Below are 12,689 nucleotides of genomic sequence, written 5' to 3'. Positions count from 1 at the left end.
TGGTTCCATACGAATTTTAGGATAGTTTGTTCTAGCTTTGAGAAGAATGCTGGTGCAATTTTGTTTGGGATTGCATTGAATGTATAGATTGCTTTGGGTAATAATGACATTTTCACAATGTTTATTCTTCCAATCCATGAGCATGGGATGTTTTTCCATTTCTTGGTGTCTTCTTCAATTTTTTTCATAAGCTTTCTGTAGTTTTCATCATACAGGTCTTTTACATCTTTGGTTAGGTTTATTCCTAGGTATTTTATGGTTGTCTGTGCAGTTGTGAATGGGATCAGTTTCTTGATTTCTCTTTCTGTTCCTTCATTATTGGTTTATAAAAATGCAGCCGATTTCTGTACGTTGATTTTGTACCCTATGACTTTACTGAGTTCATGGATCAGTTCTAGAAGGCTTCTGGTAGAGTCGATCAGGTTTTCCATGTAGAGTATCATGTCATCTAGGCATAGTGAAAGTTTGACTTCTTCTTTGCCAATTCTGATGCTTTTTATTTCCTCTTGTCTGATTGCTGATGCTAGGACTTCCAGCACTGTGTTAAACAGCAGTGGTGAGAGTGGACATCCCTGTCGTGTTCCTGATCTCACGGGGGAAAGCTCTCAGTTTTTCCCCATTGAGGATGATGTTAGCTGTGGGCTTTTCATAAATGGCTTTTATAATGTTTAAGTAAGTTCCTTCAATCCTGATTTCCCGAGGGTTTTTATTAAGAAGGAACGTTGTATTTCGTCAAATGCTTTTTCTGCATCTATCAACAGGATCATATGGTTTTAATCTTTTCTTTTGTTAATGTGGTGTATCGCATTGATGGGTTTGCGAATATTGAACCAGCCCTGTAACCCAGGAATAATTCCCACTTGATCATGATAGATAATTCTTTTTATATGCTGTTGAATTCGATTTGCTTGTATCTTGTTGAGTATTTTTGCATCTGTGTTCATTAAGGATATTGGTCGGTAGTTCTCTTTTTCTGTTGGGTCTCTGTCTGGTTTGGGAATCAAGGTGATGCTGGCTTCATAGAATGAGTCCAGAAGTCTTCTATTTCTGTTTTTTGGAATAGCTTGAGAATTCTGCTTTAAATGTCTGGTAGAATTCCCCTGGGAATCCATCCAGCCCTGGGAGATTTTTGGTAGTGCATGTATGTTTAGGAATTTGTCCATTTCTTCTAGGTTGTCCAGTTTGTTGGCATATAATTTTTTCAGAGTAATCTCTGATGATTGCTTGTATTTCTGAGGGATCAGTTTTAATAAATCCATTTTCATTCATGATTTTGTCTACTTGAATGTTCTCTCTTTTCTTTCTGAGGAGCCTAGCTAGAGGTTTATCAATTTTGTTTATTTTTTCAGAAAACCAACTCTTGGTTTCATTGATCTGTTCAATTGTTTTTTTGGACTCTCTCTATTTTTTTTTCTGCCCTGATCTTTATTATTTCTCCTTCTCTCCTGGGCTTGGGGTGCTCTTGCTGCTCCCTTTCTAGTTCCTTAGGTGCTCTGTTAGATTTTGAATTTGCGCTCTTTCTAGTTTGTTGAAATAGGCCTGGATTGCAAAATACCTTCCTCTTAGGACTGCCTTTGCTGCATCCCAGAGAGTTTGGATTGTTGTATTTTTGTTTTCATTTGTTTCCATATATTTTTAAATTTCTTCCCTAATTGCCTGATTGGCCAGTCATTCTTCAGTAGGGTGGTTTTTAACCTCCACATTTTTGGACGTTTTCCAGACTTTTCCTGTGGTTGATTTCAAGTTTCATAGCATTGTGATCTGACAGTGCGCATGATATGATCTCAGTGTGTTTGTATTTATGGAGGGCTGCTTTTGACCCAGTATGTGATCTATCTAGGAGAACGTGCCATGCACACTCGAGAAGAAGGTGAATTCCCTAGCTTCAGGATGCAGAGTTCTAAATATATCTATCAATTCATCTGTCCAGTGTGCTGTTCAGGTCCATTGTTTCTTTAGTGATTTTCTGTCTGGTTGATCTATCTGTTGTTGTAAGTGGAGTTATAAAGTCCCCTGCCATTAGCATGTTCTTATCAATAAAATTGTTTCTGTTTGTGATTAGTTGTTTTATGTATTTGGGCACTCCCGAATTTGGTGCATCGATGTTTATAATTGTTAGCTCTTCCTGATGTAGAGAACCTGTAATTATTATATAATGTCCTTCTTCATCTTTTGTTACTGCCTTTACTTTAAAGTCCAGTTTGTCCAACATAAGTATGGCTACTCTGGCTTTCTTTTGACGTCCAGTCGCATGAGATATTTCCACCTCCTCTTACTTTCAATCTGAAGGTGTCTTCAGGTCTAATATGAGTCTCTTGTAGACAGCAAATAGATGGATTTTGGTTTTTTATCCATTCTGCTACCCTGTGTCGTTTGATTGGAACATTCAGTCCATTTACATTCAGTGTTATTATCGGAAAATGTGGGTTTAGATTCATTGTGTTCTCTGTAGAGTTCATGTTTGTAGTGATGTCTCTGGTGTCTTATATTCCTTGCTACATTTCCCTCATAGAGTCCCTCTTATGACTTCTTATAGGGCTGGTTTGGTGGTGATGAATTCTCTCAATTTTTGTTTATTTGGGAACATCTTTATCTCTTCTTCTATTTTGAATGACAGGCTCACTGGATAAAAAATTCTTGGTTGCATACTTTTCCTGTTCATCACACTGAAGATTTCCTGCCATTCCTTTCTGGCCTGCTAAGTTTCATTAAATAGGTCTGTAACCACTCTGATAGGTTTCCCTTTGTATGTTAGGGCCCTTTTATCCCTAGCTGCTTTCAGAATTCTCTCTTTATATTTTGCCAGGTTCACTATGATACATCGTGGTGAAGGTCGGTTCAAGTTACGTCTTAGGAGAGTTTGATGTGCCTCTTGAATTTCATTGTGTTTTTCTTTCCCCAATTTAAGAGGTTTTCAGCTATAATTTGATCCAGCATCCCTTCAGGACCTTTTTCTCCTTCCTCTTCAAGAAGTCCTATGATATGGATATTGTTTCTTTTGATTGTGTCACTCAGGTCTGGAATTCTCCTTTCGTGCTCCTGTATCAATTTCTCTTTTTCTCAGCTGCCCTTTTGCTATAACTGTGTCTTCTAATTCACCTTTTCTCCTCTCTGCTTCTTCAGTCCATGCAGTGGCAGCCTCCATTTTATTATTCACCTCATTTATAGCCTTATGAAAGTAGTCTTTGTATCAATAACTTCTCTGCTGGCTTCCATGCTTTTTCAAGCCCAGCGATTTTATGACAGTTGTTCTAAATTCTTTTTCAGTTATATTGCTTGTGTCTGTTTTGAGCAGTTCTGTGGCTGTGACTTCTTCCTGGAATTTCTTTAGAGGAGTTCTTTCATTTCATCATTTTGACTAGCTTTCTGTCTCTTGTCAGTTTTAAAAGCTCATTCTGCACTGTGTGCCCATTGGTATTGCTCTATTAAAGTAGGCTCTTTGTCCAGGGCCTGTTGTTTCAGGAGATGTTCTTTTAGTGGTGTCTCTCAGTTTCTTTTGTTATGCCTCTGTTTATTTCCCTACTCAGTGATATTTGGGACTCTCTACCATGTGTACTTTGACTTGTTTCTTGAACAGGGAACAAAAGTATGCAAATGCACAGACAGATCTAGTAAACAAGCAAACCAAAAGGGCAAAGAAAAAAAGAACAGAAAAGAGAGGATGGGAAAGGAAAAAAGAAGGCTGGAGGGGGGGGTACAGAAACAGCCAACGGTAAAGGATAGTCTGAGAGCATAAAACCTGCAGAGGGGAGAGATAAGAATGAGAGGGAAATTTTATCTCCATGGTAAGAGTTGATCTAATCAGAGCAGTGCATAAATGTTTGTCTTTCCCAGACTCCAGGGGGGAAAGGGAGAAAAGAAGGAAAAAGGAATATAGAAAAGAGAAAACAAGGGAAAAAATTTTTAAATAAAATAATAAGAAAAAAATGAAAAAAATTAAAAATAATAAAAATAATGAAAAACAGCTCTCCAACGTGGATGGGTGTGGTTTGATGTAGGGTGTGGTTCGATGTAGGTAGCTCGGGTCTCAGGGGCTGCTCTCTGAGGCCTCGCCTTAGTGGTTGCTGGGAGAAGAATGGCCGCACCCCAAACCCCCCTCAGACCATGCGTTACCAGCCACTCTCTTGAGTCCGACTTCCCCGTGCCCTGGACAGGTCAGATTGCTTTGGATTTCTAAGTTCTGCCAGGTTTCTAAATCCTAATCCATGCACTTAAAGCTGCCACCACAGTTAAAATGATTTCCTGCAGGTAGGCGGCTTTCTGGCCGGGATTGAGTAGGGGAACTGGAGTGCCAGCTTTTCCTGGCTCCACCTGCAGTCAGCGAGCTGCCGAGCCCAGGGGAGAACAAGCCCACCGAGGGGTCGGATTTCTCTCCTCGCACCCAGCAGCCACACATGAGGTGTTTGTGTCTCTGAGTGTTTTCAGTCTCTCCTCTTCCCCCCCCCCCCCCCCCCCCCCCCCCCCCCCCCCCCGCCCCCAGCTCTCCGCAGTGCACGGTTGCCCCACTCGTTAGCGCCCGGCCCTCCAGGGTCCTGGGTGCGCTCTCTCCCAGTTCCGCTTTGGCCGAGACTCCCCTCAGAGTCTCCGGCCCCAGTTCACACTCACTCAGGCATCCATGAGGCTGTTATCAGCAAGGAGTCTGTGCGTGCACCTCCGTTCTTGGAGATCAGAATATTTTTTGAGAATTCTTAATCATTATATCTTCAAATACTTTTCTATCCCATATTCACTTCTCCTTTTGGGATTCCAATGACATGTTTGTTAGACCATTTGATATTGATCTATAGCCTTTGAATTCTTTATTTAATTTTTCATTTTACTTTGTTTTTGTGTTTCATTTTGAGTAATTTCTTTTTACTTATCTTCATAGTTACTGAAGATTTCCTCAGCTTTATTGAGTCTGCTTTGGAACCTATTCGTTTTCTTTCAACTATGTTACTGTGCTTTCTTTTCCAATTGATTTTTTTTCCTTACACTTTACATCTTTTCTGGAATTTCTTGTTTATTTATGTTATCCACCTTTTCCATTAAAGCTTCTAAAATATGAATCATAGTTGTTTTAAATTTTGTCTGATAATTTCATCAGTTGAGGTTTGGGTTGTTTGCTTTGTGTCTTGGTAGTGGGTTGTCTAAGTTTTACCTTTTCTGCTGTCTCATAATGTGATTGAAGGTAAGTGCTGCCAGCATGATCGTTTAGGTCCCTTCTGAAGAGGCAAGGGACTCTCCTAGTAGGTGGTGTTTTCCCAAGTGATGTGTAAGGATTTGTAAATAAGTCATTGTAGAAGTTCCAAAGCAGGTCACATCATTAATAATAGTATCTTCCTTTTTCTGTCTTCCAGTTCTGCCTTCATAGTTCTCAGCCTTTATGCCAAAACTGCAAAAAATGAACAAATCCCAGGTGAGTTGATGGTTTTTCCCAATTTTGTTTTTTCAGTGAATTTGAGGACGTTTATAAGGACCCGGTAAATAAAATAGAAAGGCAGAGATGAGCAAAACCCAAGGAAAATGTAATAACAATAATTGATCAGTACCAACACCCAAAAAGCAAACCAAGTTAATTGTCTTGCATTGATTATGGGTGGCCTCTCCTTGGTTCTCTGGTATTAGGTCTGAATAAATTTTATGGACCTTCATATAGATGGTTTTTTGGACAACATCCCCAGACACAGTGGGTTTATCAGTTTGCCTCTGTTTATTTCATTTAGCATTCTTCACTGCAAATGGAGTTTTTTGTGTATCTTATTTTCTCAAATTAGCATGATGCCAAAAAACTCAGTAAATATCTGAGTATGTATTTAAATTCTCCTTTCAAACCTCCATGATACCACTGTCATTACTTTCTTGAGTAGTTTTCTTTTTGATTTCTTTTTTTATTTTTTTTTAATGTTTGTTTATTTTTGAGAGAGCGAGCACACAAGCTGGGGAGGGGCAGAGAGAGAGAGGGAGGGAGAGGATCTGAAGCAGGATCCGTGCTGTCGGCACAGAGTCTGATGTGGGGCTCGAACTCACAAACTGTGAGATCATGACCTGAGCTGAAGTCAGATGCTTAAGCAGAGTCACCCAGACACCCCACTTGAGTAGCTTTTCGGAGTTTTTGTGTATATATTTACATGAGTACAAATATAGGTTTTTATAGGATAGTGTATTAATCATGCTGGTTTGTTTATATGTGTTTTATTTTTAATTAATAGGCTTCATTTTTTAGAGCAGTTTGAGTTTACAGAAGATGTGAGTGAAAAGCATAGTTTTGCACACTTCTTCCACACCTGAGGCTTACCCTGTTAACATCTTGCATTAATGTGGTACCCCTGCTGCTGTTCCTGAGCCATATGAGTACTTGAACTAAGACCTGTAGCTTACATTAGGTTTTATTCATGGTGGTGTGCATTCTGTGGATTTTGACAAATATAAAATGACATGTACCCACCATTATAGTTTCATGCAGAATAGTTTCCTGCTCTAAAAATCCCCTGTGCTCCACTCTTCATCCTCCTTCCCTCTCCCTGAGACCCTGGAAACCACTGATCATTTTGACTGCGTGCATAGATTTTTCTTTTCCAGAATGTCATATAGTTGGAGTCATATAGTATATAACCATTAGTTTTTTTCACTGAGAAAGATGCATTTGAGGTTCTTGTATATCATTTCATGGTTGATAGCTTATTTTTACCCCTGAATAATATTCTGTTGTATGGATGCACCACCATTTATTTATCCATTCACCTTCTGATTGGTTGCTCCCAAGGTCTGACCCTCATGAATGAAAGTGCTACAGACATTCATGTGCAGGTTTTCGTGTGGAGATAAAATAACTTACTCATTTGAGTAAATACTAAGGAGAGTAATTTGCCAGATCATATGATAAGAGTATGTTCAGTTTTGTAAGACACTGCCGAAATGTCTTTCAAAGTGTCTGTGCCATGGTGCATCCCCACTAGTGAATGAGGGTTCCTCTTGGCCCACCTCCTTGCTGGCGTTCGGTGCTGTCAGTGTTGTGGATTCTGGCCTTTCTCCTAGGCGTGTGGTGGTATTGTGTTGTAACTTGTAGTTCTTTATGACGTGATGTTGAGTATCTTTTCATATGTTTATTTGCCATCTCTATATTTTCATCGATGAGGTGTCTATTAAGGTCTTTGGCCCATTTTTAAATCAAGTTGTTTTCATATTGTTGATTTTTAAGAATTCTTTTTTTTATGTTTTTTATTTATTTTTGAGAGAGAGAGAGAGAGAGAGACAGTGCAAGCAGGTGAGGGTCAGAGGGAGAGGGTGACACAGAATCCGAAGCAGGCTCCAGGCTCTGAGCTGTCAGCACAGAGCCTGACGCAGGGCTCGAACCCACTAACCGTGAGATCATGACCTGAGCTGAAGCCAGATGCTTAACCAACTGAGCCACCCAGGTGCCCCGATTTTTAAGAGTTCTTATGTATACTTTGGATGCCAGTTCTTTGTCAGGTATTGTTTTGCAGATTTTTCTCCCCATTTGTGCCTTGTCTTTTCATTCTCTTGATTTTGTATTTTTATCACTAAGTAACACATCTGAAGTCTTTCCATAAGAGAACATATAGTTTCCTTATTTTTTTTTTATTGTGTAATGTAACACATACACAGAGGAGTGTATAAAGCATTGTAATACTCTTTATATACATCACAACAATATGCATAACAACTATGTTTACATTAAAGAATAATAATAAAGTGGGCACCTATGTACCTTACCCAGGTTAAAGAATAGAACATTCTCTGGAGCGCCTGGGTGGCTCAGTTGGTAACCATCTGACTTTGGCTCAGGTCATGATCTCATGGTCCATGAGTTCAAGCCCTGCATCAGGCTTTGTGCTAACAGCTCAGTGCCTGGAGCCTACTTTGGATTCTTTGTCTCCCCCTCTCTCTCTGCCTTCTCCCACTCAACTCTGTTTGTCTCTCTCTCTCTCTCAAAACTAAATAAACATTAAAAAAAAAATTCTCTGTTCCTGATGATATATCCTCCAATTGAGTCATCCTATAGGTAGCCTCTATCTTGACATTTTTGTGAATTATTCCCGTGCTTTTCTCTTTCTTTAAGTTATTTATTTTGAGAGAGAGAGAGAGCAAGCAGGGGAGGGTTTGCAAAGAGGGAGAGAGAGAATCTCTGCGGTGATAGCACAGAGCCTTATGTGGGGCTTGATCCAGAAACTCTGAGAATGTGTCCTGAGCCAAAATCAAGAGTCGGATGCTTAATTGACTGAGTCACTCTGGTGCCCCTCCCCTGCTTTTCTTAAAGATTTTACCACTTGTCTACATATATCCCTAATCAATATAAAATTCAGTTTTGAGAAACTATAACTGGAATTTATATTTCCTTGTGTTGCATCATTTTCTTTCTAATTGGTGGAGTCCTTTTTTCTTTTTCTTTGAGGCCCCAAGATCTGAAATATGTCCTTATATGTACCCATCTTCTCTGTCAAGACTTGGGTTTTATTTTTTGTTGTTGTTTTTTTCAAGTTTCATTGGCCAGTATTAACCAGAAAGAGATGAAACCACTCTCATGCATTATTGGTGATAGTCTAAAATATACTGCCTTTTTTTTTTCATTTTTTAAAATAGTTTATTGCCAGGTTGGTTTCCATATAACACCCAGTGCTCTTCCCCACAAGTAGCCCTCTCCATGACCATCACCCTCCTTTTCCTTCCCCCTCTTCAGCCCTCAGTTTGCTTTCAGTGTTCAAGAGTCTCTCATGCTTTGCCTTACTCCCTCTCCCTAACTCTTTGATGGACCTTGAGGTGTCACATAAAGCAAAATAAGTCAGGCAGAGAAGGACAGATACCATATGTTGTCACTCATAGGTCTAACAGGAGAAACCTAACGGGACCATGGGAAGGGGAAAGGGGGATATACTGATATACTGCCTTTCTAGGGAAACCGTGTGTCAAAAATTACCAAGTAAGCATAGGTCTAGTTGTATCTAGAGATTTTGCTGTTATTGCATAAACGTTTCTAGGAAAAGGTGATCTGAATAGAGTCTCTGAGTCCTATTCTGGCTTTAGCTTTTCTGAGAGTTTCCAAAAGTTCCATTTGGAGAAGTCATTGGCAAGGTCATGAGAAGCACAGGAAAACATAGGGCTCACATGGTTGAGCCATCTGGCAGGGTCAGAGTGGTATTGAATGTCTGGTAGAAATATAATTAAGCCAAGTGGGTTGCTCTGTATTCTCTGCTTCTCAGCTCACTGGTCCTCTGCTGGCTCTCAGGAGTAGATCACAGGAGAACACTTCGCGAAGATGCAGTGAATGTCCTCACCTGATTCAGGGAGCCTGCTGTGGAGGGGAGAGGTGGTAGACGTCACTAGCGTGCATTGAAAACAAGTCAGACCGAGTGTAGATAAGAAGCTGGGCCAGGCTCACCCAGTTAAAAAGACGGTCCAGTGGCGGCAGGATTCTTGTGGACGACAGCCCTCAAGAAGCCTGCTTTTGGGTCCCACTATTCCAGTCTGCATGACAGGCAGTTTGGTATCAGTAGACCATCCCTGCCATCCTGCAGTCTCTTTCAAACTCCTAGGGATTTCCTTCAGTTCTGGTGTTGATCTTTTGTTTGCCTCTTCCCATGCCTTTGTCTGTTTTGGGGTTTCTATTGTTTTATTGGTGTGTATTTTTTTATAGTTTATTACCAAGTTGGTTTCCATATAACAACACCCAGTGCTCTTCCCCAAAAGTGCCCTCCTCCATGCCCATCAACCCCCTTGCATTCTTAAGAACGAGTATGTGAGGGGCGCCTAGGTGGCCTAGTTGGTAAGGCTCAGGTCATGATCTCATGGTTTGTGAGTTTGAGCCCCGTGTCAGGCTCCATGCTGATGATGTGGAGCCTGCTTGGGATTCTTTCTCCCTCTTTCTCTGCCCCTCCCCTGCTTGCTCTCTCTCTCAAAATAAATAAACTTTAAAAATATTTTTACAAAAGAGTATGTGAGAACATTTTTAAAGACTCTTCATTTCTGAAAATGTTTTCATTCCATTGTGATACTTGCTTGATAGATAGTATGAATGTGGATTTGTCCGTTCTTTGTTTTGTCAGTTTCTGCTTAATGTAATTGGAAGCTGTGTTACTGAGCACCTGCACATTTATGATTGTTCTGTCTCCCTGATGGATTTACCCTACTATCATTTTAGAATGCTCCGCTTTATCTCTGGCAATACAAATATAGCGACACCTACCTTTTTATGATTAGTGCTTTTGTAGTGTATTTTTTAAGTGGCTTCTATAGGGATTATAGCTTATATACTTTACTAATCACCTTGGGTTAATATTATACTACCTCAGTGTGGTCTAAGAACAGCAAACAATATCTTGCAGTGAATTCTTGCAACTCTTATTTCTCTCTCTATGCCTTTATTTTTATTTTGAAAAATGTTTTCGCTGGAGATAGAATTCTAGGGTTTCTTTTTTCTGTCAGTACGTTAAAAATGACATCTTATTTCCATCTAACTTCTGTGATTCTAATAAGAAATAAGCCTTCAGTTTTATTGTTGTTCCCTGAAGGAAAGGAATCTTTTCTTCTTTTGGCTACTTTTAAGATACTCTCTTTTTTTCTGGCACTCACCAGTTTGGGTGTGATGTGTTTAGGTGTAACTGTCTTTGCATTTATTCTGCTTGGGCTTTTCTGAGTTTCTTAGATTTGTGGTTGATGCCATTTACTGTATTGGGAAAACTTTCAGCTTTTATCTCTTAAATATTGCTTCTGTCCCATTTTTTTCCTCTACTTGTGAGACTACACATTATGTATTTTTTTGTTTTTGCTTTCATCATTTTAAGCAAGAGTATATTAGACTTCTTGGTCATACTTCACATTTCTTATGTTTTTCGTTTTCCCCCATTTTTTTTTCTCTCAGCTTTAGTTTGGATATCTTCTTATTCACTTGCCTTCAAGTGCACTGTTCTTCTATATGTAGTCTGCTAGTAAGTCTATATGGTGCATTTTATTTTATTTTGGGGGGGTCAGTATGAACTTTTATTTTTATTTTTATTTTTTAAGTAGTTTGTCAAATTGGTTTCCATATAATACCCAGTGCTCTTCCCCACAAGTGCCCTCCTCCATTACCACCACCTCTTTTCTTCCGTCCCCGTCCCCCTCCAACATCTTGGTTCCTTTTCAGTATTCAGTAGTCTCTCATGTTTTGTGTCCCCCTCTCTCTCCCCAACTCTCTTTCCCCCTTCCCCTCCCTATGGTCCTCTGTTAGGTTTCTCCTGTTAGACCTATGAGTGCAAACATATGGTATCTGGCCTTCTCCGCCTGACTTATTTCACTTAGCATGACACCCTTGAGGTCCATCCACTTTCATACAAATGGCCAGATTTCATTCTTTCTCATGGCCATGTAATACTCCATTGTGTATATATACCACATCTTCTTGATCCATTCATCAGGTGATAGACATTAGGTGCTTTCCATGATTGGGCTATTGTAGAAAGTGCCGCTATGAACATTGGGGTACATGTTTTCCTATGCATCAGCACTTCTATAACCCCAGGATAAATCCCCAGCAGTGCTATTGCTGGGTCTTAGGGGAGTTCTATTGATAGTTTTTTTGAGGAACCTCCATACTATTTTCCAGAGCGGTTGTACAAGTTTACATTCCTACCAACTGTGTAGGAGGGTGCTCGTTTCTCCACATCCTTGTCAGCATCTAGAGTCTCCTGATTTGTTCATTTTAGCCACTCTGACTGGCATGAGGTGGTATCTCAGTGTGGTTTTGATTTGTATTACCCTGATGACGAGTGATGCTGAGCATCGTTTCATGTGCCTGTTGGCCATCTGGATGTCCTCTTTGGAGAAGTGTCTGTTTATGTCTTCTGCCCATTTCTTTGCTGGATTATTCATTTTTCAGGTGTGGAGTTTGGTGAGTTCTTTGTAGATTTTGGATACTAGCCCTTTATCTGATATGTCATTTGCAACTCTCTGTTGGTTGCCTATTAGTTTTCTTGATTGTTTCCTTTGCAGTGCAGAAGCTTTTTATCTTGATGAAGTCCCAATAGTTCATTTTTGCTTTTATTTCCCTTGCCTTTTGGGATGTGTCAAGTAGGAAATTGCTGCAGTTGAGGTCAAGTAGGGTGTTTCCTACTTTCTCCTCGAGGGTTTTGACGGTTTCCTGTCTCACATTCAAGTCCTTCAGCCATTTTCAGTTAATTTTTGTGTGTGGTGTAAGAAAGTGGTCTAGTTTCATTCTTCTGCATGTTGCTGTCCAGTTCTCCCAGCACCACCTGCTAAAGAGGCTATCTTTTTTCCATTGGATACGTTTTCCTGCTTTGTCAAAAATTAATGGGCCATACACTTGTGGGCCCAGTTCTCAGGTCTCTGGGTTCTCTATTCTATGGTTCTCTGTTGGTCTATGTGTCTGTTTTTGTGCCAACACCATAGTGTCTTGATGAGGACAGCTTTGTAGTAGAGGCTAAAGCCTGGGATTGTGATGCCTCCCATTTTGGTTTTCTTCTTCAATATTACTTTGGCTATTCAGGGTCTTTTTTGGTTCCATACGAATTTTAGGATAGTTTGTTCTAGCTTTGAGAAGAATGCTGGTGCAATTTTGTTTGGGATTGCATTGAATGTATAGATTGCTTTGGGTAATAATGACATTTTCACAATGTTTATTCTTCCAATCCATGAGCATGGGATGTTTTTCCATTTCTTGGTGTCTTCTTCAATTTTTTTCATAAGCTTTCTGT

The 12,689-nt window shown here is 39.9% G+C and overlaps 1 protein-coding gene across 6 annotated transcripts in view; it reads left to right on the top strand.

The window, feature by feature from the left end:
* ZFP1 (ZFP1 zinc finger protein) overlaps window positions 1-12,689 on the top strand; it is a 50,194-nt gene that overhangs the window by 26,657 nt on the left and 10,848 nt on the right. For all 6 annotated transcript variants that reach the window (XM_029924866.1, XM_029924865.1, XM_029924863.1 and 3 more), the window contains one exon: window positions 5,340-5,398. In XM_029924866.1, the coding sequence (XP_029780726.1) occupies window positions 5,366-5,398 (33 nt within the window). In that variant the 5' untranslated portion in view covers window positions 5,340-5,365. The remainder of the gene's footprint in view (window positions 1-5,339; window positions 5,399-12,689) is intronic.

Source organism: Suricata suricatta, chromosome 16 (genome assembly GCF_006229205.1).
Source record: "Suricata suricatta isolate VVHF042 chromosome 16, meerkat_22Aug2017_6uvM2_HiC, whole genome shotgun sequence".
NCBI lineage: Eukaryota > Metazoa > Chordata > Mammalia > Carnivora > Herpestidae > Suricata > Suricata suricatta.
Note: the sequence above shows the minus strand (reverse complement) of the source record. Positions and strands in the feature narration are given on the sequence as shown.